Source organism: Madurella fahalii (assembly GCF_045866475.1).
Source record: "Madurella fahalii IFM 68171 DNA, scaffold_2, whole genome shotgun sequence".
Classification (NCBI taxonomy): Eukaryota; Fungi; Ascomycota; class Sordariomycetes; order Sordariales; genus Madurella; species Madurella fahalii.
The window spans coordinates 6,918,341-6,941,284 of NW_027263972.1; the positions used below are offsets into that span (position 1 = coordinate 6,918,341).

At 54.6% G+C, this 22,944-nt stretch overlaps 9 protein-coding genes across 9 annotated transcripts; 4 read left to right on the forward strand and 5 right to left on the reverse strand.

Annotated features, from left to right (window-relative positions):
- Positions 1–918: 918 nt before the first annotated feature.
- On the reverse strand, positions 919–2,437 carry MFIFM68171_04770 (Rhodopsin domain-containing protein; the record flags this gene model as incomplete). Its single annotated transcript, XM_071060190.1, has 3 exons — positions 919–1,691; positions 1,749–2,295; positions 2,360–2,437. The coding sequence occupies 3 exons, from the start codon at positions 2,435–2,437 to the stop codon at positions 919–921; spliced, it is 1,398 nt and encodes a 465-aa protein (XP_070916291.1).
- A 799-nt stretch (positions 2,438–3,236) lies between these two features.
- Positions 3,237–5,122, forward strand: MFIFM68171_04771 (Pfs, NACHT and ankyrin domain protein (Fragment); the record flags this gene model as incomplete). Its single annotated transcript, XM_071060191.1, has 4 exons — positions 3,237–3,457; positions 3,550–4,082; positions 4,167–4,401; positions 4,459–5,122. 4 exons carry the CDS (start codon positions 3,237–3,239, stop codon positions 5,120–5,122), a joined length of 1,653 nt encoding a protein of 550 aa, XP_070916292.1.
- A 332-nt stretch (positions 5,123–5,454) lies between these two features.
- MFIFM68171_04772 (Peptidase S9 prolyl oligopeptidase active site-containing protein) lies at positions 5,455–7,550 on the reverse strand (the record flags this gene model as incomplete). Its single annotated transcript, XM_071060192.1, has 3 exons — positions 5,455–6,562; positions 6,623–7,389; positions 7,449–7,550. The coding sequence occupies 3 exons, from the start codon at positions 7,548–7,550 to the stop codon at positions 5,455–5,457; spliced, it is 1,977 nt and encodes a 658-aa protein (XP_070916293.1).
- A 1,138-nt stretch (positions 7,551–8,688) lies between these two features.
- MFIFM68171_04773 (MFS gliotoxin efflux transporter glia) lies at positions 8,689–10,592 on the reverse strand (the record flags this gene model as incomplete). Its single annotated transcript, XM_071060193.1, has 3 exons — positions 8,689–9,029; positions 9,097–10,240; positions 10,326–10,592. The coding sequence occupies 3 exons, from the start codon at positions 10,590–10,592 to the stop codon at positions 8,689–8,691; spliced, it is 1,752 nt and encodes a 583-aa protein (XP_070916294.1).
- A 1,388-nt stretch (positions 10,593–11,980) lies between these two features.
- Positions 11,981–13,851, forward strand: MFIFM68171_04774 (FAD-dependent isoamyl alcohol oxidase; the record flags this gene model as incomplete). Its single annotated transcript, XM_071060194.1, has 3 exons — positions 11,981–12,240; positions 12,321–12,521; positions 12,579–13,851. 3 exons carry the CDS (start codon positions 11,981–11,983, stop codon positions 13,849–13,851), a joined length of 1,734 nt encoding a protein of 577 aa, XP_070916295.1.
- A 560-nt stretch (positions 13,852–14,411) lies between these two features.
- Positions 14,412–16,164, reverse strand: MFIFM68171_04775 (6-hydroxy-D-nicotine oxidase; the record flags this gene model as incomplete). The annotated part of the gene is made up of 2 exons (XM_071060195.1): positions 14,412–15,846; positions 15,911–16,164. The coding sequence occupies 2 exons, from the start codon at positions 16,162–16,164 to the stop codon at positions 14,412–14,414; spliced, it is 1,689 nt and encodes a 562-aa protein (XP_070916296.1).
- Positions 16,165–16,682: 518 nt separating this feature from the next.
- Positions 16,683–18,598, forward strand: MFIFM68171_04776 (Cytochrome P450 monooxygenase; the record flags this gene model as incomplete). The annotated part of the gene is made up of 7 exons (XM_071060196.1): positions 16,683–16,769; positions 16,856–17,046; positions 17,104–17,731; positions 17,794–18,013; positions 18,069–18,133; positions 18,201–18,308; positions 18,371–18,598. 7 exons carry the CDS (start codon positions 16,683–16,685, stop codon positions 18,596–18,598), a joined length of 1,527 nt encoding a protein of 508 aa, XP_070916297.1.
- Positions 18,599–19,218: 620 nt separating this feature from the next.
- MFIFM68171_04777 (2-oxoglutarate-dependent dioxygenase tropC) lies at positions 19,219–20,239 on the reverse strand (the record flags this gene model as incomplete). The annotated part of the gene is made up of 2 exons (XM_071060197.1): positions 19,219–19,869; positions 19,931–20,239. The coding sequence occupies 2 exons, from the start codon at positions 20,237–20,239 to the stop codon at positions 19,219–19,221; spliced, it is 960 nt and encodes a 319-aa protein (XP_070916298.1).
- Positions 20,240–21,045: 806 nt separating this feature from the next.
- MFIFM68171_04778 (Early conidial development-2) lies at positions 21,046–22,460 on the forward strand (the record flags this gene model as incomplete). The annotated part of the gene is made up of 4 exons (XM_071060198.1): positions 21,046–21,188; positions 21,248–21,386; positions 21,459–21,654; positions 21,715–22,460. The coding sequence occupies 4 exons, from the start codon at positions 21,046–21,048 to the stop codon at positions 22,458–22,460; spliced, it is 1,224 nt and encodes a 407-aa protein (XP_070916299.1).
- Positions 22,461–22,944: the final 484 nt, after the last annotated feature.

Sequence of the window (22,944 nt, forward strand, 5' to 3'; positions counted from 1 at the left end):
GGAGCCAGGCGGTCATTCAGCGTTGTAGGTGGATCGGAACCACTTGGGGTCAACCCCCACCTAGTGCATCTACAGTTGGCCCATTCTCGCGCTGAGTAGCTTTTGAAGACAAAGGGGCTTAATGACACTCGGTGATTGTTCAACCTTGTGTTTACGGTACACAGCTGTCCACCTGGCGGTGGTAGTAAGCCTCTCTCTCCTTCTTAGTTAATCCCGCCTCCGATATTTTAGAGGTCCGTGTCAAACCGAGGTACAGATAGCGGCGATCGGTGTTGCGTGCCCATGTGGTACGGATGGCCTACGCTGCTCCTCTCTGACCTACAACTAACCTCCTTGCTTACCACAGTCCCCACCGGAACGGTCTGTAAATGCGAGTAATTGCAGTACAATAGAGCAATGCTGGTTGAGTAGCGATGATGGCGATCCTAGGAAAGGTGTGAAGAGGCAAGCTGGATAGGTGTGGTGCGGTTGGCCACATCGTAGAGCGGTGGTACAAGACCAGGGGTACCAACATTCATACTCTAGTAACCATCGTCCAAAGTCCTACCCATGGCATGATCTAGACAGTACGCCAATACATTAATGGGGGTACCAGTGGCGTAGTCAAGTGCACACAAAGACCAACTGCTCCTAAAGGTTCTGTTCAGGTGAACGGCGCGTCGGTAAGATAGCTTTAACAGTCAACCGCCATGACAAGATCATCAGTGAGGACTACAGTCTAGCCAAACATCCACAAAGCCTAGGCTTGATTCGTGTTCCGCAAATGTTATTATTGAAAGTCCATGTTAGTCCTATCTGCAGCCAATATCCGACTACACCCGCCTCGTCAGTCATTACCAGTATTGAAGTCTCGGTGATAAGCGTCTAAGTTACATTTTTAACTAGCAAGATCCGACGCTAATAGCTTTTTCAAGAGGGCTATTGTCCATTTGTTGAATAACCCGCAAACCTCGGCAGTTGCTGCCCGGGTAAAGATTCGTTTCCATGCGAAGAGGAAGCAGGGCTTGAAACATGAGCATGATACGATGATGCGTTTCCATGCGAATAGTAAGTAAAACTTGGTATTTGCCAGTCATATGAAGTGGCTGGGGAGACGCTGGCGACTGCTACTTTTTGCGTCCTGAGAATGGCATGATAATCTGACTCTGCGGGATCGATAGCGGAATCCAGAGGAAAGAAAGTAGTAGTCGTGGCGGTAGTTGTCGTCACGCTGCTTCGGTTGTTTCTGCGGATAAAGGTTCGAAGGCCGGAAAAGGTGGGTGGTGGAATCTTGGGGAAGTTCTTGAGGAAAGGTGAATCATCATTGGAGCCTGACATTGTTGTGTTTAACTCGAGGGGTTTCTCCTTGCTGCTAGGCTGTGCTCGTGCCAGCGAACGGAAGCGGGATAAGATTCTGTGTAGAAGGCCCCCGGCAGGACTATGAAGCGTAGTGACCTCCGCGGTCTTTGTCGGCTTGACGAACAATGTACGGAAGGCGGTGATGGATGCCATCATGACAGCCACAACGCCTTCGACGTGCTGCCAAAAGAATAAAAAGGTGTCGTCTTCCTTGCCCTCGTAATAGAAGCCGGCTACCCTGACGATGGCGCAGATCGCCATGAAGATGGAGAGGCATAGGAAGACGCCCAGGCCCCACTTGGTAGACCTGCTGAGCTGCGAGCTACGGAGAACTATGATGGGGAGGCTGATGACTGTGAATTGGCGTTAGCTTCTAACGCTAGTAAACCCTGGGGAGGGGGTTATCATACTGAATATGTCGCTAAGTATATCTAGAACCGTGACGAGTGAGGTAAGCCCCAGCGTCTTACTTTCGTCCACGGTAGAAGAAAAGCATTTCACTGCGTCCAGACCGAAGTAGGGGCAGATGATGAAGGGATCCGCGACGCAAAACGCCCAGGAGATAGCGGTGAAGTACACGATGAACCAATAATACCGGTTCATGTGCTTTGAGATGTGCCAGACCAGCGGACGCAGGAACGCCAAGAAACAGCCCTTGACGGCAAACGTGGTCGTCCATATGAGGGCTAGAAAGGGATACACTTTCTTCTGAAGGGCGAGAAGCTGGTTGAAGTTGGCCAGAAGCTCAGGCAGAACCTGGGGTACGTGCAGAGCAGCTGAGTGCAGGTAGAGGAAATAGGTGATGTGGTACAAGATGCCGACGGCCGCCACCAGACAGGCAGCGGCTAGAATCAGAAAAGCGTCGTCTAGGCGTAGACGCTTCTGGTATCTGAGCCGTATCCACATCCGCGCGACGAAGCATAAGAGGGCCAAGCCGGTCAAAACTCCAATAGCCACCTGCAAAGAATGTTAGCGGCCGCTATGAACAGCCACGAGGATCAGGTTGGAGTCTTGGAGATACCTGGAAGGCATTCATGTGAATCTTGCCAGCTGACTCAATGAGCCTCCTAAACTCCTGAGGGTCTGAAGACGTGCTCATGTTTGCTTTCGGCGGATGCCCTGTGTAATTACTACTTGGCGCGCTTATGGTCACGGTAGCATCCATCGGCATTTGACGGGGGATGCAGTTAAATACCTTACCTACCTTAGGTACCTTATCTCTCTAGACCGGGCTCCTCACTCATGGGGCCATGTGCGCGTGAGCAAAAGTGCCGCTCCCTCGCAGGTTTCAAACCACCCGCGCCGCAGCGTGCGCTCTTACTTGCCTTAGGGCTGAAGGTAACACGACACCTGCAGATCGCGTGGCCATAGCCCCGCAATAGCTGCCATTGCTGCCCTGCGATGGGCCGCAAGTGCCAAATTTATCCCTTTACAATTGTCGGTCTTGAGAAGAGAGCAAGAGAACTCCATCGCCACTTGAATTGTACAATACTGTATCCTGGTCTTTGAGAGTAGCCGTAGGAGACGGAAGATTGTTCGAAGAGCCGTTTGACCCGGAACCCGCAGCTGACCGCACCAAATTCTTAGCCGCGGAACCACACCTCTGGGATGGCGCAGAGACTGGGTCGCTTGTGGGCGTGCCGCAGGAACTGTTGTGGGGGGAGAGGCGCGAATTGAGGCGTAGTTGGGGCGCAAGCACGCTTGGCCCCTGTATAACGCGCGTGGCCGCGGGGTGTTCCACCAATTGTGAACTCTCATCGAAGCAGCTCCGCGACGGCTCAAAAAGAAACCAAAGAGCCCCCCCACCCCCCAGGCAACATCACAAGCGGACTCGAGCCGAATCGCAACTATTCTCTCCCGTCCTTCGCCGAGAAGGACGCATCCGCCCAGGGGTTGAAATGCTTTTCGATCTTGTTGCAACCCATCTGGTTGGGCTTTCCTTGTTGCTCACCACCGCGCTCTGGTTCCGGTACGCAGCCAAGCGTGGCAGCTTCAGAGCGTACAGGAAGCGCGACAATGCCAAAGCCGCTCCGCCGACGTTCCCCTACTTCTTGCCGTTATTGGGGAGCCTGCCGATCAAGTATCTGTGGAGTCCGAGACGGTTTGTTTCATGTCCAAAGTAAGCGAGCAGCTGGTTCCGTTTGCCACTCAGCCGCATGTCTCCTTATCGTGCTCGCCGCGCGCCACTGGCTGACTGGCGCCTATCATTAGTAATTTCTTCCAGAGCCCCCACCCTGTTCTGGTCAAAATACTCCACCATGAGTTTTACGTGATACGGGGCGCGGACAACATCAAGGCCCTCTTCAAGAACTCGTGGGCGTGCACTTCCATCCCCTTTGTCAAGTTCGCTCTCGGATACGCTTTCGGCTTGCCGGCCAAGGCCCTACGTCTGTATGACCGAGACGACTCGGGAGGCGGCCAGGTGCCTCACCCGGACAGCACAGTCGAAGCCCGCAACCGAATCGACTACAATGTGTACCAGTCCCTAATCCGGTTCTTGGAGGGCAAAGGCCTCTTGCCTTTTTGGAATAGGTTTGCCGACAATATCACGGATCGACTATACCGCCTGCAGCATCAGCTTGGGTCCGATTGGGTGTCCCACGACGACCTGATGAAGCTTGTAGGAGATGAGGGCGTCATTGCTATCATTAATGCCCTTTGCGGGCCCTATCTCTTGAAGCTGAACCCGCGCTTCCTGCAAGACTACTGGGATTTTGACCGCAATCTGCAGACATACCTCCAAGGTAACTCTTCAAGATCTGAAAAGAGAGACAAAATAAAGTATTAATTCGGCTCGCTGACACAATCATCTTATTCATTTTCTGTAGGCATCCCTTGGTTCCTCACTCCAAGAGCCTACGCAGCTCGAAAGAGGGTGTTGGACGCCGTCAAAGTCTGGCAGAAGCATGCACGAGAGCACTTCACCGACTCAGCTGTGGGCGCCGACGGCGACGATCCGTTTTGGGGGAGCAGCTTCTTCCGAGAGAGGCACGACATGTTTCTCCAGATGGACGGATTCGACCACGACGCCATCGCATCCGAGGATTTTGGAGCGATATGGGCGTAGGTACCGCACATCCCCCCTCCAAGGTGTTTACTAATATTTTTTTCCGGCAATAGAGCGAGAAATGCCATCACCGCTGCGTCTTGGACCATCTTGGAGATCTACCGAGACCGGGAACTACTCGCGGCCGTGAGAGCCGAGGTTGATTCCTGTGCTCAAAGGGGCGATGACGGCCGCATCAAGTTCGATCTCGACCAGTTGCTCCGCCTGCCGGTCCTCCAAGCCGTCTACGCCGAGACCCTGCGCCTCAGGATGCACTTCTACATCATCAGGATGGCAGACAGGGTTGATTTGGACATCCGCGACTGGATCATACCAAGGCGCAAGGTCATTGTTGCACTGACAACAGTCGCGCACATGGATCCCCAGGCGTGGAACACGGGCGTGAACAACGAGCACCCCCTTGACCAGTTCTGGCCTGGCAGGTTCCTCAAAAGTGATCCATCGTCATCATCGAAACCATCGTTTTCGACCAAGGAGCTCGAAGGGGCATGGATTCCTTATGGTGGAGGACCACGACAATGCCCTGGTCGGCATTTTGCCAAGCGTCAGATATTGCTGACAACCGCCCTATGGGTATCTCTGTTTGACTGCGAGATATCGAAAGAAGGGATGAGCGTACAGGAGGACTTTACCCTCATGGGCTTTGGCAGTGGTGTGTCACATCCGGTTGGCAAAGTGCCCATGAGAATACGGCGGAGGGAAGTACTCGGCTCCTAAGGCCGGTCTAGCACATGCAACGCCCATTAGGCACCTAATTATAGCAAGGCTACTCTGGAGGACACTGGATAAGAAACGCATGGCACGATGGGAACGGAGAACAGACGGTGTTATAAAGTTGCAGGTGGTGATTCAAGGGATACTTGGTGCTTCGAATAAATAATGATATGGACAAGTTTGACCTATTGAGCCTTTAGGATTGCGGACGCGGTTTATATGGCGATGAGTGAGCACCAATCCCTGTGATCCCCGGTTCTGGCACGGTTCGGTCCATCAATACTCGACCTGCAGTTACGGTAATTGAGGTAATTGAGCAGTTCTTCGACTTCAAGCTATTCCTTCTTGAGCAGCGTCTTCCGCCACCATTTCTCGCCCTCAATCAGACCGATGCGCAAGTTTTCAGCCCGTTTATATATATGGCCTTCGCCTTCAAGCACGATCAACTTGACCTCTCCGCCTCTTGACTCAATCCTACGTTTGATCTCTTTGCTCTGCTCGATGGGGACCACGGTGTCGGCGTCGCCATGTACCAGCAACAGCGGCGCCGTGATGTTCCCGGCGTGGTACAGCGGGCTGCGTTCGTAGTACAGCGCCTCCTTCTCCTCCTCGGTTTTCCCTTCGAACTTCAACAACCCTTCCACATAGTGCGATTCCATCTTGTGGGTCTCAGCATCCAGTGCCTTGACGTCGCTGACGCCGCAGTGCGAGATGCCGCCCGCAAAGACATGCGGATGCCCCGCCAGGGCGCACAGGACATTGTAACCCCCCGCGCTTCTTCCCTCGATGCCTACCCGCCCCTTGTCGATCAGGCCTTTCTGCGCGAGGTAGCCGATCGCTTCGACCGCGTCATCCCGGTCGACCACGCCCCACTCCCCGTTGAGTGCTTCGAGGTAGGCCTTGCCATGACCCGAAGAGCCCGTGTAGTTTATGGCGAAATAGGCGTATCCGCGGCTGGTGAAGTACTGGGCGTTCATCTTGAGACCCGGTGCGGTGTGCGACGTGGGGCCGCCGTGGGGAACCACGATGAGGGGCGGAAGCGTTCCCTCAGGGGCCTCGAATCCGGGATTGTGAGGGGGCCAGAAGAAGCCGAATACCTCACGCTCCGGTTTGCCGAGGGTGGTGAACCTGATGGACGCGGGGGTTGAAAACAGTGACTCCGGGAAGCTCTCATCGACTGATGAGCTTATCAAGGTGATATTTGTGGCCAGGCCTGGCAGGATGTCTACGCGGTACACGCCTTGTGGGGTTGTGTGGCCGCTTCCGATAACGATTACCGACGCTTCGGATAGACCCGCGATGCAATCATAGCGGATGTCGACCAGAGGAACTTGGAGCCGCGTGAATTTCCGCGATTCAAGGTCTATGTGCACAAGCTGAGAGGTCCCAAACCACACAGCAGCCGCGACCACGGAGGTTTCTGTGAGAAACACATATGTCTGGCTATCTCTTTGTCAGGTCCCCCATCCTTTGGGATGCTTAGCTGAAACCTTAGGTACTTACCATCCAATTAGGAAGCTAGCATTCCCGAGCTCGGCGTGCTCTAGGCCAGCAACAGATAGTCTTTCCACTTTCCCTTCGGCGTATCTGCAGAGCTGGCTAAATCCAGACTTGTCGGACCCAAAGTACAGTTTTCCGTCAGGGCCCCAACTCGGTTCCGCAATCGAGTCGCCATCATCGCCGGCAATCAACTTCACATCGGTAATCGACCCGTCCGCCGCGTTGAATGCGGCCGAGTACAGTTGCACACCTCGCCATGGGAGGTTGGGATGATTCCATTGCAGCCAAGCAACCTGGCGTCCGTCTGGGCTGAAGCGCGGGTACGCGTAGAAGTCAGCACCAGCAGCCAGTCTCTTCACTGTCTTGGTTTCGAGATGGATGGCAACAACATAGTTCTTGACATTCGCAGGCTCGGGCCTGGCATGGTCTTCCTCGACAGCTAGGACCCAAGAACCATGTCCGTGTCTTGTTGCAATCAGCGGCTGGCTGTCAAAATCAGCATACCGAAGCGAGGGCGACTGTAGAACCTCCTCGACTGTGCCGTTGTCAACGTCGAGGAGATTCACTGATTTTTTGCCGGCATCGGAGAAGACAATACGAGCTCCATCCCCTGGAACGACTGCGTAGTCCGACCCTCCGTACTCATACACGGCGGTGCTGGCGCTGAAATCAGATGGGAGGACATGTCGGGGGCCGTCGTTCGTGACTTCGACGATGGCGTTGGTCCCATCGCTGCGGGATTCGGCGAAGAAGACCCTTCCGGTCGTTGGCTATACAATCATAAGTATGTGAGCAGTACCTTTGGGGGGGAGGGCGGAGAAACACCTACGCAAACACGCGGTGATCTCAGGGACTTGCTCCCCGCAGTAGCGGCCTCCGCGCTGATGTGACTTTCCCAGTCACCATAGGAGGCGACCTTTTTCTGGGCCATTGTGTCGGATGCGACAGCCAATCTCTAGCAGTTTCTGATTAATTACAAGCCCTGGCCTTGGAAGTCTTGCGAGTGCTTACCGCGGAGTCGGAGCCGGAGATGGAGAATCGACGGGGCTTTTAACGAGCAAAAGCGGCGCCGCAATTGCCGAGGGCCCAGGAGCACTTACTAATGCACCTCTTATGCCATTGGGCAATTATCCGGTACAACCCTTCACAGTATCCACCCAAGGCGTGAGTGGTAACTGAAGTTGTCACCCCGATTCTCTAAGGTCTATTATTACGAGCTTCTCGAGGGCTGCCACTGTTTACTCGAAGCGCCGCGCAAACGGGAGGCGGGCCCATGCCCCGGGTACCCTACCCCAGGTCAACCCCTGTATACCTTATTTAAGCTTTCTCAATGTAACACAAAACTCCTGCTCTGGGGTAGGCCATGGTACATACAGCACAATAGCCTCCATAGTTTCGGCAATAGGCGTTAGGTTGAGCTCTCCTCGCCGCCGTCTTCGACGGCCCCGACGGCAATGCCGTAACCGTTGATGGACAGTGCTTCCAGTTTGGGATGATTCCGCAGCCCATTATTTGAGTGTCGTGATATACGTTGATGGGGGAGTCTGCTGCGCCCTGCTGTTTTGTCTTGGCCGGTGTTGCGGCACTGGGGGTATACTGCTTCCACGCTACATATTGCATCAATAATATGATTCATAGGCTTTCAGCCAGTACTAATAACGTCTTTTAGTGTATCTCTCCAACAAATAAATTGAAATCATATATTCGGTCCGCTCTGGTGAATAAATGCATCGCTGGTGATGTTGGCAATGTAGGCGGGAGCAATATCAGAGATCACAGATAAGCCTACACCATCGCAGTCAAGAAGTATGCAAGGCTCCGGCAATCTACCACGAAGCGAGTCAGCTGGGATCAGTTGTTCTATTTGCGTCATTTGGTTCGGCAAACTACCTTATGGAGCCGTTTTACCTATTGGCAGCTCCCTCGGTGGCCGTTTTGGAACTAATTAATTCGATGGTTGCCTCAGCTGACACCGCAACACATGTTTCATTCCACGACATCTCTTTTTATATATAAAAAAAGGTGAAAGAACCGACCCAGAAACACGAGTTATAGTATGGCACCATCTTCTACGCGGGCATGACAGTCGGAGCGGACTTCCCACTTTCCTCTCCGGCCTTGTTTGCATGAGTTGGGAGCCTGCCCCAGGGGATGAAGAGGGTGGCCAAGAAGGCGGCAGCGGAGAAGCCAATCGAGACGGCGAAGACGGCCTTGAGGCCGTGCATGTATGCGGCGATAATTCCAGGAAGCTCCTCTGGCGTGAAGGCTCTCCACAGCTCGGAAGCACCCGTCGCTATCAGCCGGGCACCGTTGATGCCGGGGGCTGTCTCGGGGAGCCTGGCCAACATCTGGTTAACGAAGGCAGCCTGGGCCGAAGAGACTGTAAAGGCACCGCCGACGGTTTGGAAGACTGCACGTTCTCGTTAGCTTTGGCCGAGGTATCGTAAGATCAGAAGAATGAAAAGAAAGAGACCTACAGTAGAGGTTGGCTGTGACGGCCGGAAGGTCTTCGGGGTCCACGCTCGCCTGGGCAATGTTCAGACCGTTTTGCACGGCAAACGCGATGGCGGCCCCGGTCAGAATCTGGTAGCCGACCCACTTCCCGGTCGAGGTGTCGGTATCGAGCGTGTAGAGGAGGCCGCACCCGATCGTGGAAACGGCCGCGCCGGCAAACATGGTTGGCGTCGGGTAGCCGGTCATGGAGACAAACACGCCACCGAGGACGGCGAAGATGGCAATTGAGATGACCATGGGCAAGTTGTTGACACCGGACTGGATCGGACTCGCGCCTAGGATGGACTGGAAGTAGAACGGGAGGTAGTAGAGGAGTAGAATCATGTTGCCCAGGAAGAAGAATTGGTAGGGACAGACGCTCCAAAGCGCCCGCTTCTTGAACAAGCGAGGCGTGAGCATGGCGTACTCGTCCAGGTAGATGGACCAGACGACCAGGGATATCGAGATCACGCCAAAGCCGATGATAAGGCCGATTACCTCGCTGGAATTCCAGGGGTGGGAAGCGCCCGCATACTGTAGGCCGAGGATGAAACAGATAATGGCGGCCATAGTTAGGCAGATGCCGACGGGATCCAGATGCAGCAGCTTATTCTTCAGAGTGGTCGCTGGAGGCTTAGCGGCAGCGGGAAGGTGGAAAAAAACTGTCACAATAACGGCAGCGACGCCTCCGACGGGCAGGTTAATGTAGAAACACCATCGCCAGGTCACGTAGTCGGTGAATGCTCCGCCAATCAGGGGACCCAGGACGGAAGCTAGGCCGTATGTCAAGCCGATGATGCCCATCAGGATCGGTCGCGTCTTTGGCGGGGTGCTGAAGGCGACGATGCTGGTGCCGCCCACCGAAATGCCAGCGGCGCCCACACCAGCAATCGCGCGGCCCACGATCAGCGTGACGGAATTCGGGGCGACACCGCAGATCAGACTGCCGACTTCGAAGATGAACAGGGACAGAATGAAGGTCCACTTGATGTCAAAGTACTTAAAGGCTTTGCCCCAGGCGGCCTCGAGGCCGCCAAAGGTCATGAAATATGCCGAGTTGTACCATGAGACGTCGCTTAGGCCGCCGAACTCGTCTGTAATCTTGGGAACCGCTGTGCCGACGATGGTCTGCCCTTCATGTTAGTGCTGGCGCGGGGGAAGAAAAAAAATAAAATAAACAAATAAATAAACATTAGGCGTGGAAGCTACTCGCCTGGTCCAAGGAGATCAAGAAGACACCCATGATGGACGCTCCGGCAAGGAGCACAAGGCGCATGCCCGTTGGGTACTCATCCGCACCGCCAGAAGCAGCGGCAGCTGGCTGGCCCGACTGGCCGCTGTCGCTCAGGGCCTCGACCTTTTCATTCCCTAGCGAGGTAGGCTCGTCGCTACTGTCCAGCGGACGGGCGGTTTCGTCCAACTCATGCTGGCCCTTGGCTGTGTCGGGCGAGTCCGTTGCGGGCTCTTGTGGCACACCCATGTTGCGTGCTTGCTACCCTAGCGCAAAGGTGTGCGTGAGGGCTTTGGTGTGTGCTTGCGGTTCGCAAGGCGAGGAGGAAGGGGGGCGGGGAGGTGGTTGTTGATAAACCAGGATCGAATAACAAACTGTTGGGGTAGCAGAGCGTGCAACGCTACGGCGGGGATTGCCGTATCGCGTATTCGTGGTGAAGATTGTGTATAGGTGTTGAAGAGTGCGTTTCCAGGTACAGGTATGGGCGGGCGTGTTGAGTTGATTACCAAACAGGGCAAACAAGGCGATGCTTAGAAATCACCAATTGGGGTTTGCTGTACGACTCGGAATGGCAGGTTCCATGTTCATACTCTCTACATCGGGTACGTGCAGGTAGCCGAGATCGTGGGGTAACACACAATGTTGGGCCGTGGTTGCTTAGAAATCAGAAACGGCCGGCGGCTTTCCTCTGCTGCCCAAGTCTTGGGTATTTCAGCTCGGGCCTGATCAGGGGAATCGGAGGTTGTGATTGCGCAATTAAGCCCGGCCACAAAGCGCAAAAGACTAAGAAGCTGCACTCGGGGTGCCTGGCCAGAAGCGTCTTCTGGATCCTGGTTGAAAGGGGGCGACGAGCGCGTAAGCTCAAAAGCTTAATTGAGCCCTATCGGGAATAAAACGCGGCTCCGGCCACGTAACCATGTAATTCAGGTTCCTGTATTACTCTAGATCCCAGGTCTGTCCGATTTTCCGACGCACATCCTGCTCTGGCCGCCGGCTTCTATGACTAGTAAGCCGCGAGCTAACCTGCGGCACCGATAAAAGAGGATCCATTGGGGTCGGCCGTGATGCTGTCCCAAGAGACCACTCAGACGGGGGCAGTAATATCTTAACAATTGTCCTCTCCCTTCGGAGGGACATTGGCCCATGTCCTATATGATTGGCCGCGGTGGCAGTGATGCAACCCAGAGTTTTACACCTGATTGGCCCTGAAATTCGGCCATTTATCTGCCTCAGGTTTGGACTGCAACCAACCCCCTTTCGAGTTCGGCGGTTTCTCACTCACTTGATTGGACCAATTTGCATCTTTGAGGTCAAACGAAAGGTCTGGATCTCAACGGGACTCGTGCATACCTATATACCATGCTGATTAATTCGCGACACGAGGACGCTGGTCTTGGGGTGGTGGCTCCGATCCCGCGCATGGAGTTGTCAACGACACGGGCATCATAGTTCAGCGATCGACAATCCTCAAAATCACTTCAGATCCCGGATCCGACTGTCGGGTCCTTGCCGACAAGGAACCGTAGCCGGTGATTTGGTAGCACTTCCCGCCTAACGTCAGCTGACTAGGGCACCTTGGTATCTGGTGAGCATTGAGTGGTCGAGCCACAGTAGTTGCGTTATCAACTTTGATGGAGATGGCGATCCGAGCCTTGATGTGCCTGTTGGCCGTTCCGGCCGTTCTAGCCTCCGGTTCCCGATGCAGGTATATTCCTGGAGATGCAGGATGGCCAAGCCGCAGAGATTGGGCTCGGCTCAACGCTACCGTGGGCGGCCGGCTCATCGCGACGGTTCCGTTGGCACACGTCTGCCACAAGGTTGGGCCGTTTGCGGCATACGACGAAGGGGCATGTGAAGATTTGGGCGATGCGATTCAAGACGCCGGCCCGTCAACCCTGTTTGTGCTACTCCTCTTGCCCGTTATTGCTCCAAGCTGCAGCTCGACGAACTTGTATTAACAACACCATCACCATCCAGATGCACGGTCCCTGGCGAGATTTTCAATCCCTATTGGCAAAATGATTCTTGTTCACCGTTTACGTCTCCATGGGCTCCATGCACACTCGGCAATCGCCCTGCGTATTCTATCAACGTAACTGGCCCTGCTGACGTGCAAGCGGGCTTGGAATTTGCGGCCAAGAATAACGTCCGTCTGGTCATTAAGAATACCGGCATTGAGTGCGTTTGACCATTCACCGCTACTTGAGTAACGTGCATAAGCTGACGCGGAGCAAGCTATTTGGGCAAGTCCACCGGCAAAGGGGCCCTCGCATTGTGGACATACAACCTCAAGACTACCGAGATCATTGCCAAATACGAGAGCTCATTCTACTCCGGGCCGGCGTTGAAGCTTGGCGCCGGCATTATTGCTGGCGAGGCGTACAAAGCTGCACACGAGGCTGGGTACCGTATTGTGGCCCCGGAATGCGGGCTCACGGGTGTCGTCGGCGGTTATCTTCAAGGCGTGGGCCAGTCGCAACTCATCACAGCCTATGGCTTGGCGGCTGACCAGGTCCTCGAATGGGAGCTTGTCACACCTCGGGGCGAGTATCTGACGGCCACGCCAGAGAAGAACACGGACCTGTACTGGGCCTTGGCGGGCGGCGGTGGCGGCACGTACGGCGTGGTGCTCAGCGCGACCCTCAGAGCTTATCCCGACGGCCCTGTGGCCGGCGGCGAGATGGTATTCCGGAGCCAGAATACGACGGCGTTTTGGGAGGCAGTCGAGATCTGGTACAACCAGGGACCTTCTCATGTGAACAGCACTCGCGACAACATCCAGTTCATCGTTGGAAATGATGCACTAACGGTTCTTTGCTTCGTCATGCCTGACCAGAAAGGCTCGGCCATCGACCATCTTATGGCCACCTTCATCCCCGAACTGGACCGGCTCAACATCCCTTACAACTACACCGCCGTCGAGTATCCCACCTACGTCGATAGTTTCGTCGCGTATTACGGAGACCTGCCTTATGGATCACTCTGCCCCAGTTTCCCCATCATTTCAAGCCGCCTTGTCCCACGGTCCACCGTGCTCGACAGGACTACCAACAAACAGCTCATGAATGTGTTCCGCAACATCACAGAGGACGGGAATTGGTTCATCGGGTGCTCGTTCTTCAGTGTTGATGACTCCCCTGGCTCGATCCGCCCGCCGCATCCGCCCAACTCCATTCACCCAGCCTGGCGCGACGCAATCGCCTACTGCAACCCCCAGACGTATGAGGGGTATAGCTGGGACAATCCCCAGAGGACCCTGGAGCTGAGACAGAAGCTCGTTAATGACTACTTCCCGGCGCTCGAGGCGGCCACGCCGGGCTCAGGTCTGCAGAACGAGCTGGATCCGACATACAAAGGGGACTGGAAGCAGGGTCTCTATGGAGCACACTACGACCGGTTGCTTGAGATCAAGCACAAGTATGATCCAAATTATCTCATGTATGGGTTGTTTGCGGTTGGCTCGGATGAGTTCTCGCTTGATAGCGGAGGGAGACTGTGTAGGGCCTGATGGTAGGATAAGGTATCTGATCTGGCGTGGAAGAAGTGGAATCTTTGATATAAATGCACCACCCCTTAACTACCTACTAGACTAGTCTTAACAATCGACCGGATGATGACACACAAAGGTCTGAGTAACCAGGGTGGCGACAACTCAACGTCAGAAATATCTGATAACCCCTCCCCAGATTCCACCTTCTAGGTGGGCATCTGTCGACGCTGTATCCCTTAACCTCCGCACTACTGCCAACAATGCAAACCTGATTACTACCATCGGCTGCCAAGCCGGTTATCAGGATCAATATCTGCGCCATCATATTGCCTAGTTAGGTGTCATCCTTTCACAGTTGCTGGCACAGGGTGATGTCGGGGTAACACAAGCGGCTCCTTTCCCCCCAGGTGACACCGCAAATGATATGCCGCCAACGAAGTTTTCTCTAGCCTGCCATTGCAGTGGCCTAATGTGTATCTGACTGCATCCGCGTGCACTTAATTCGCCGACGATTTACGCCGTACCCGCATCCCATATACCTCCATTTCGTCGGCCCTCAACCCCTCCCCCATCCTTCGTCAAGGAGCCTCGCACATCCTCCCATCAGGCCGCACCTCCCACTTCTCACTCCCCACCGCAATCCGGTTATAAAACACCCCCTCGGGGTCGTACCTCCTCTTGACCCGCAACAACCGCGCATAATTCGCCCCAAAGAACACCCGCTGCCAGTCGGCCTCCTGGTAGTCGGCCTCGTTGATGTACGCGCCAGCGCCGGGCGCGACGGCGTCGACAACGGGCATGACGGCGCCGGTGATGCGGTCCTGGCGCGCGCGCATGTCGGCGATGGGCGCGCGGACGTCGTAGGGGAGGCAGAAGGCGGACGAGGCGGCGGCCTCGCGCCACTGCGGCAGGACGGCGCGCGCCGCGCTGCCGAACCGCGACACGTCCATGGCCTGCCCGATGAAGGTGGCGCCCATCTGCAGCGTCGCGTTGATGGCCGGGCCCGCCGCCCGCAGGTGCGCCCGCGTCAGCAGCCGGCTCCCCAGCAGCTGCTCGCTCACCGTGCCGAACTGCCCCGCCGGCAGCGGGCCGAAGTAGTGCATGTAGAAGTCGTGGTACGAGGCGAACTGCGTGTAGGTGGGCTGCAGCGCAATGTCCATGGCGGCGAGCGACGCGATGAACGGGGCCAGGGCGGCTTCCAGGTCCGCTTGTGTGCGGTTGTACCCGGTGACCGGGTGCACGAAGAACTGGTCTTTGGTGGCCAGGTATGTGGCCATGGCGCCGGCGTCGAGAATGCCCGGGAGCGTGGCATGCCATGCGTTCAGGACGGCCGAGAAGTCGATGTTGGGCCCCCGGAGGTCAAAACCAACACCGCTGGTCACGGCGTCCGGGTACGCTTTCATCGTGACCGAGACCACGACGCCGTAGTTCCCGGCTCCGGCACCGCTCAGAGCCCAGAAGAGGTCTGAGTGTCTGGGCGAGGATGGCCTTGCCGTGACGAAATGCCCGTCCGCGGTTACTACCTCAAACTCAAGCGTCTGGTCGGCGCCGAGGCCGAATGCCGTGGCCAGGGGAGAGTGGCCCCCGTTTTGAACCCAACCACCTGCCACCCCGACCGTGGGACACTCTCCGGTCGTTACGACCAGGCCGGCGGCGGCGGCGGCCTCTAGAACTTCATGGCCCAATGCGCCGGCACCGATCTTGATGGCCTTGCCGGTATACCCGTCATCAGACCAGTCCTTGACTTGTGCACCTTTTAAATAGTGCGTCCAGACGCTGAGTCCGCCTGCGCCAGTTGATCGGCCCATGTAGTCGTGGCCGGTGTTCTTAATGACCAATCGGATATTGCGCTTTTTTGCAAACCGGATGGTCGACGCGATCTCCTCGGGCCCTGTCACGTTCACGGCATAGTGTACGTAATTGCCTAGCAGACATGCGGAACTCCGCGGTGTAAAGGGGTCACAACTGGCATTAGCGAATATCGCAGCCTGAATTGACGAGGGCGAAACGAGACTGCGAATTAGGAGCAGTCAGCGGTGCTGAGTTGGTTCCCGGACAACTGGCAAAGTCCACTCACTGGGTTGGCGCCAGCTTCCACTGAGCCCTCACTTCCTCGCACAAAGCCTCGTTGTAATGCGGATCGTGGCATGGCGAGCCAAGAGGGATCGTCTTGATCAACCGACCACCCACGGTGCGGTTGAATGCATCCCACTCATGCTCCGAAGGCCAGCACGCATCTCCCGGGAAGCATTTGCAGGTCTTTCCCCGAGTACCAGCGACCGACGCGGCAAGTTGCCCTAGGCAAAGTCCCGCAATTGTTAGGAATCTCATGATTGGCGGCTTCTGTTCTGGCTCGAGTCATTCACAGCTGTATGCCAAGCGATATAACACTCTAGTAGTGCTCCTTTCGCTTGGGCCCAGGATGAGATAATGAGGAAAACACACTGCCATTGGCCTCTCCCTGGCTAACCAAGACTGGTTGCCACGGGGTGGTTCCGGTCGCAAGTGGTCAATGCCGAGCGGCCGTCTGGACCGCGTCTCGGCGGTTTAAATGAGTAAGCGCCGACAGCTGAACGCGGCTCGGGGCTCGGTGGCACAAACTCCATCTCGCGTATTCCCCCGTCCGCTTGCTTACTGGGCTTCTGTGTACTGTAATTTGCCATCTTACGTATCTCTGTAAATAACCGACATGGTCTGATGTATGTTTTACAACCAGCGATGCCATCGCTTGACAGGGGTCGGTTCTATTATCACGTCTTTGACCACTTGCACCTGGCATGACGACGAGTGCAGCCAGTCTTCTTAGGGACTTGAGACATTTTACTCTTAGAGGCTAGAATCAAGGCAAAATGCCTGCATTAGACTGGGCACTGTTAGCACTTCCTTTTGCTGGTCTGTACCTGACCACGCGGTTCTATGGAGTTTGGATTCTAGAGGTATGCTGTGTGCAACAACTCTCCCTGTTTTATCATTCGCCCCTAGGAAGGTTATTTCATCCTGCAGGCGCTAACTGGGACGGCAGACGGTGGTTTCATGGCTTCTCGAAACCTTCAATTCGGGCGTCTTGCGGAATGGCAAGCAGATCTCGGGCCCCAGGTGGCAGTACCCCAATGGCACAGTCTTTGAAAGGTTCGTCAATGGACGAGTCAACTCGGAGAAGTGGCGAAAGTATGGCCCTGTGTACCGGATATGGTCCGGGACGCACCCTGAAATGTAAGCTGTCTCCAGAGTCGGCCAAGCCGAGGCGCTCTCTTTGCATTTGTCTCACAGGGTCAACAGCGTCATCACGACACCGGAAGATCTCAAACATTTCAGCTCGGACGCCAATGACCACCCCAAAACCCCCAACGTAAATCTGGGCTGGTTTGCCGGGGAGCTGCTTGGCAAAGCCATGGGCCTTCTCTACGGCCAGGACTGGAAGCGACTTCGAAAGATCTTTGACCCGGCCTTCACGCATAGTGCGGCAGTGGCTCGGATTGATGCTGTCGACCGCGCAGCTAGGAAGTATGTGGATGGATTGCCTCTCATGGCTGAGGCAGGGAAACACGAGAGCGAGTCCTTCAGCCTTCCTGTGTTAAAAACCTTCACAAAGTTCCCTTACTTCCTCACAGCTAGTGCCATATATGGGCCCATGACTGAAGACGAGGAACGCGACCTATGGAGTGTGACGGAAAAGAGGATTGCGCTAAATCCTTACTGGATTGGTGGAGGGCCATACCGGTCCGAGATGCTGACAAAGTTGTATGACGGCGAAGCGGTTCAACGCCTCAGAGAGTTCAACAATGGGTGGCGTGATTACAATGAACGCATGGTTAAGGTGAGGAGGGCTCGAGGAGAGCGGCCACCCATCATCACCTACTGGGAAGAAGTTGAAAAGGGGAATATGGCCATGGTAGAGGTGAGATTCCAGGGGAATTGGGTCTCACGAGCGGGACTAATTATTTGTCGGAATCCTCTCAGCTTCTGCATACCTTGGACGAATTGCTCATGCTCAATCTCGACGTCATCACCCACGTCATCACCTGGTTCATCACGCTCGTCGCCGACCACGAGCATATCAAGCGGGAGTTGCGTGATGAAGTGGCCGCAAACAAGGACAACCTCCTTGAATACCTTGCCAAGACCGACACCCATCTGCACCGATGCTTCGTTGAGTCGATGCGCGTTCGACCATTCGCAAGTAAGTCTTTTTATCGCAAGTCTCGACGAAATGTCGCGCTAACTGCATGGCTCAGTCTTTACAATTGGCGAGAGCTCATCCGCTGTAAAGAACTTTCACGGCGTTTTGGTGAAACCCAATGTGAGTAATTAGCATAGCAGTGGGCTTTGGATATTGGATCAGGATGCTGAGATAAAACCATATCTAGACCCAAATCCTAGTCGATGTCCTGGCCATCAACGTCCGTAACCCATTCTGGGGTGCCAATAGCGAGGCCTTTGACCCATCTCGGCTTAAGGGTATCAAACAGTCCGACGTACGTAAAAATCCTCATAAAAGAAAGCCACGTTCCCGTCATGAAGCTTACTCCGCTGGCAGCTTCGATATAACCTTCATTCGTTCGGCATCGGCAGCCGCAAGTGTATGGGGCAGTATGTGGCCGGCCACATTGTCAAGTCGCTTGTGCTTCACCTGTTCGATAGATACGAAGTCAGCGTCTTGGAGGGACATCAAGGTGGTGATAGTTACGACGTCGACAAGTCCAGCTGGACACCTAAGGCAGCTGCGTCTTTGCAGTTAACCAAGCGAGAAGCATCACTAGTTTGATTGTGGGTATTGTGGTAGGTATACGGATATCTAAGGCGATGCCGATTGTGCGAGATAGTATACAAAATAGCTACGTGGTATCTGCTTGATGGAAAAACAGGAGCCCCAAAGACGTTGTTCCAGTGCACATATATCGGTGTTAGGCTTGGCTGCAAAAGATTTAGACATCAATTGACGGAAGCCTCGGTATCTCGAGGGGCTCGTGTTTCTCTAACGCGGACATGATTATCTGAATCTGGGAGCGAGATGTTCTTTAGTTGTTACTAATTAGGAATAATACCTTACTGTGCTAAGCTCGTGCATGACAACATAAATACCTAAGGTATTGGTATTGTTAGTGCTGGGCGGGTAGTCTTGGGGCCGCTAGAAGATTGACTACGGAATCTTGTTAACACACTCCCTGTTCACATATATGAGATCGAATACTTGTTATAGTAATTGTAGAGATAGTTAATATTGTGTCAGCAAGACGCAGCGCTACGTTGAATCAAATAGGTTTGCAGAGCGTCAAAAAGGAGGGCCCAACCCCAATTTCCGTCAAGATAATTTCGGATCAAATATGTTGTGAGCCCAAAGGTCAAGTTAGATACTAGCAGTACACCTGTGAAACCCATACAGGATCAGGCCGCGCCAACCTCAGCCAGAGCCTCCTTGGTGAAGGAATATTGTTTTCGGAAGCGCTTGGCCAGAAGCTGACCGACCGTCTCCCTGTTCGGGTCATCCGGCTTCAGGGGGTTTGTAGCATGGACATCACCGTGCCAAAACGTCGCACATGACAGTCTCTCCCCTTCGGCCTTGTTGATGACTCTGTGTCTGGCACTCTTGTATGCACCCCCAGACCACCGCTGAATCATATCCCCGCAGTTGATGACATAGACGTCCTCCAGTGCCGGGACGTCAATCCACTGCTCCAGACGGTCATGCCATACCTCCAAACCGTTCTTCCCAGGCTGCTGGAACAGGATCGTGACGCCGCCGAAGTCGGTATGGGCACCGATGCCGAACTGGCCCTCGCGTGCTTGGCTGTGCGGAGGGTAGCGGATCATCTTCATGGGGACGATGGGCCGCTTGGCAAATTCGTTCACCATGGCTGCCGGTTGCCCGAGGCCCTCGAGCAAGATGGACCAGATGGTCTTGCCCAACTCGCTGGTCTGCTGGTAGTACGCCCAAACAGGCCCGCGAAAGTCTTCCTCCGGGAGGTTGGGCCAGACATTGGGGCCATAGAAGCCTGATAGCTCGACTACTGGGTCTTCCCGGCCAACAAAGAAACACTTTAGATGCGTAATTGTTAGCAACGCGGCCATTTTGCCTGACAAAACCTCTCGCACGTACCTCCTTTGCGTCAGGCAAAGCGTCCCCTTCCCGATGTGACATTCCGGAGGCTTCGTAACCCCGGCGGCAGGGATTCTCCAGGAATGACATTTTGAGTTTTTCCTCTTGGGGAAGGTTGAAGACGTTACCCATACATCGAACGAGCTCTTGCTGCAGATTCAGAGGAATGCCATGGCCCTTGACTTGGAAGAAGCCATATTGACGGGCCGCATCGCGCACCTCTTCGATGACCCGCTCCCTGTCCTCTGGGGTTTTGGGGTTGAGGTATCCACTCAGGTCGATAATCGGCAGCGCGACCTCGTTAGACATGGTTGCTGATGGACAGGCCTGGTGAGTTCCGACAATGAGAGAGCGAAGTGATGATGTTGCGGTCGTCAAATGGCTCCAGTAGTGTGAAGGTCCGAGTGTTGCATCCACACAGGTATTAGAACAACGTCTTCCCGGACTCCCCGACCGAACATTGACTAAACATTAATCACGGGCTCGATTATTAACCGCCAGAACATGTTGCCCCGAACCATCCGATCCAAGCCATGACGTAGAACAACGTCGAATGGGTTGATTCTGGGGTCCGAATCATGTTACCAAGGCTAAGATAGACAACCATTGTGCCGTCGGACAACGTCGGGGTGCGAGTTATTTGACCCGAGTGGGTGCGTGAGGCTGGAGTCAGCCCCAAATTCCCGACGGTAGCAGTCGGCATTGTGGCTTCGGCGATTTTCAATGCACGCTTACATATGCCGGTATCACGAGTTCTCTGTCCTGATTCGGCGGCTTTCTGTTTTAGCCGTTCCAGTAATTCGGCACCATCTTGTGCAACAACTAACATTACCGGTTTATGTTGCTTTGGACGACAGTGATTCGGCAATGATGTTTGTTGCCAAGTGTCTCCGAGTACCTTGTCGGCGCTTGCTGCGATGGCTTACATCTCGACGGATATGGGTCAATCGATGAATACCCAGTTGCTCAGGTTAACTGCAATTAACTGGGGTTTGAACTACATTACCTAACATCCACCACCACCTCTAGTGCTTGAAAGGGCAGCAGGATTCAAACGGACGGCCGTTGGACTTGCACCCAGAACTCCTCTATCCATATTTTCTTAGTCATCCACCATGCATGTCTTGATTGTCGGAGCAGGTGTCGGCGGGCTCGCCCTTGCACAAGCCCTAAGAAAACAAAACATCTCATTCGAGATATTCGAGCGCGACACTGCCGCCGATTCCCGCTTTCAGGGATGGGCGCTTGCCTTACACTCGTACGTACCGGCCGAGGGAAAAATCCAAGCTGGTCTGACCTGAAGGAAACTCGGAATAGCATGGTTGAGGCTCTTCTCGACATTCTACCATCCGACCTGCCTGACCTGAGGAAAGCGACAGATCACTTGCTGCCTCTGAAGCTTCCCGGCCAACTGGCTATCTACCTGCCGGGCAGAGATGACCGTTGGGGTTTTCAGGTGAGGTCATCGCAAGGTCTGCCGCGAAAATTGGATTGGAGGTTATTAATTTGTCTCCATCTCATGACTTAGGACGCACCGAACTTTCAGTTTATCCGTTCCGAGCGTCGCCGTCTTCGGAATTGGCTAACAACCAACATTCCCGTTCAATGGGGCCGCCGTGTAAGGCGTGTTGAATACAACGACGACGGCGTCTCGGTCCATTTTGAGGATGGTGGTAGCGCCAAGGGAGACATTCTTATTGGCGCTGATGGCATCAACAGCGTTGGTATGTCGCTCTGGACATTCGGTCACGAGTATAATAGTAACCAGGCTAACGATCGAACAGTACGGCAGCACCTCCTCAACCGCCCATCGGCCGACCTCCTCAATGTCGTGCCTCTTGCCACGATCGTTGGCCAGCTGGAGCTATCCGGAGAGGCCTTCAAGCGTCAGCTGGCCATCGGCCATAGTGGGTACATGCTGATCCGGCCGGACCTGGGCTTCATCGGCTTTGCAGGGCTGCACTATGTGCACCCGGACGGCAAATCTGCGCGGTACTACTGGAACTACATGGAAACCGACCACGACGTTGCCAACCCGGACCACTGGCTCCAAAAGGCGAGCCAGAAGGAAAAGCTGGACCACGTTCTCAAAGCCATCGCCCCGCTTGCACCCAAGTTCCGCGAGATTTTTGAGACGACCCGGCCCGAGCAGATCCGGCAAGAGACGCATGTCTGGCGGGACCTCGAACTCGACAGCCTTCCGGCGGGCCGCGTGATCTTGATGGGTGATGCGGCCCATGCCATGACGCCGTTCCGCGGGGAGGGTGGTTACCACACCCTTGTCGACGCCATCATCTTGAGCAAGAAGCTCGGGGAGCTAGCCACCGGGGATAAGTTTAAGGACATCGCCGCGGTTAAGGAGGTTGTTTCCAGCTACAATAGCAACATGCTGGAGAGGGCCGGGCGCGCGGTGCGCGATTCACGGAATCTGCATGCCGATGCCCAGCGGTTTGGTCCAGATGGGAAGCCATTGGTAGTCAAGATGATGCCTTTGCCGGATGTGGAGATTGTGCTAGGAGCACAGGCTTGAGTTTGCATACTAGTGTACTTACCTTAGGCTTTTATGGAGATACTAGTCTATTAGAGAGAAATCTTATTCTGTTGTAACCTTCGTTGATACGAGAGGCTACGCTATATCTGTGTGCGGATCCTAGCTCAAGCAACACGGAGATTTTGAGGCACATGGTGATTGCTCTTCTGCCAGATTTTCGTTGAGGTTTGACAAATCGCCGTTATGTCGGCAATACCATGAAGCAAGCAATATAATTGCCGGTACTTAGCGCTAATAGAGCATTCTCAATGTCGGTATTAATTAAAATGAGGCTGTTTCCCAGTATCTCTGTACTGAGTTTGTCCCGGTGACCTAGTGAAGCTCTCCGCTGCTGATTGAGTCCTCCTCTTTGAAGAGACCTAAAGTAACCGTGACATTGACTACAGTAACAGTTCGGCGCGGATTTCCTTTAATCTATTAGATGGAGCGAGCCCGAGCACCCTGTGGCCAGATGGGATGGAGA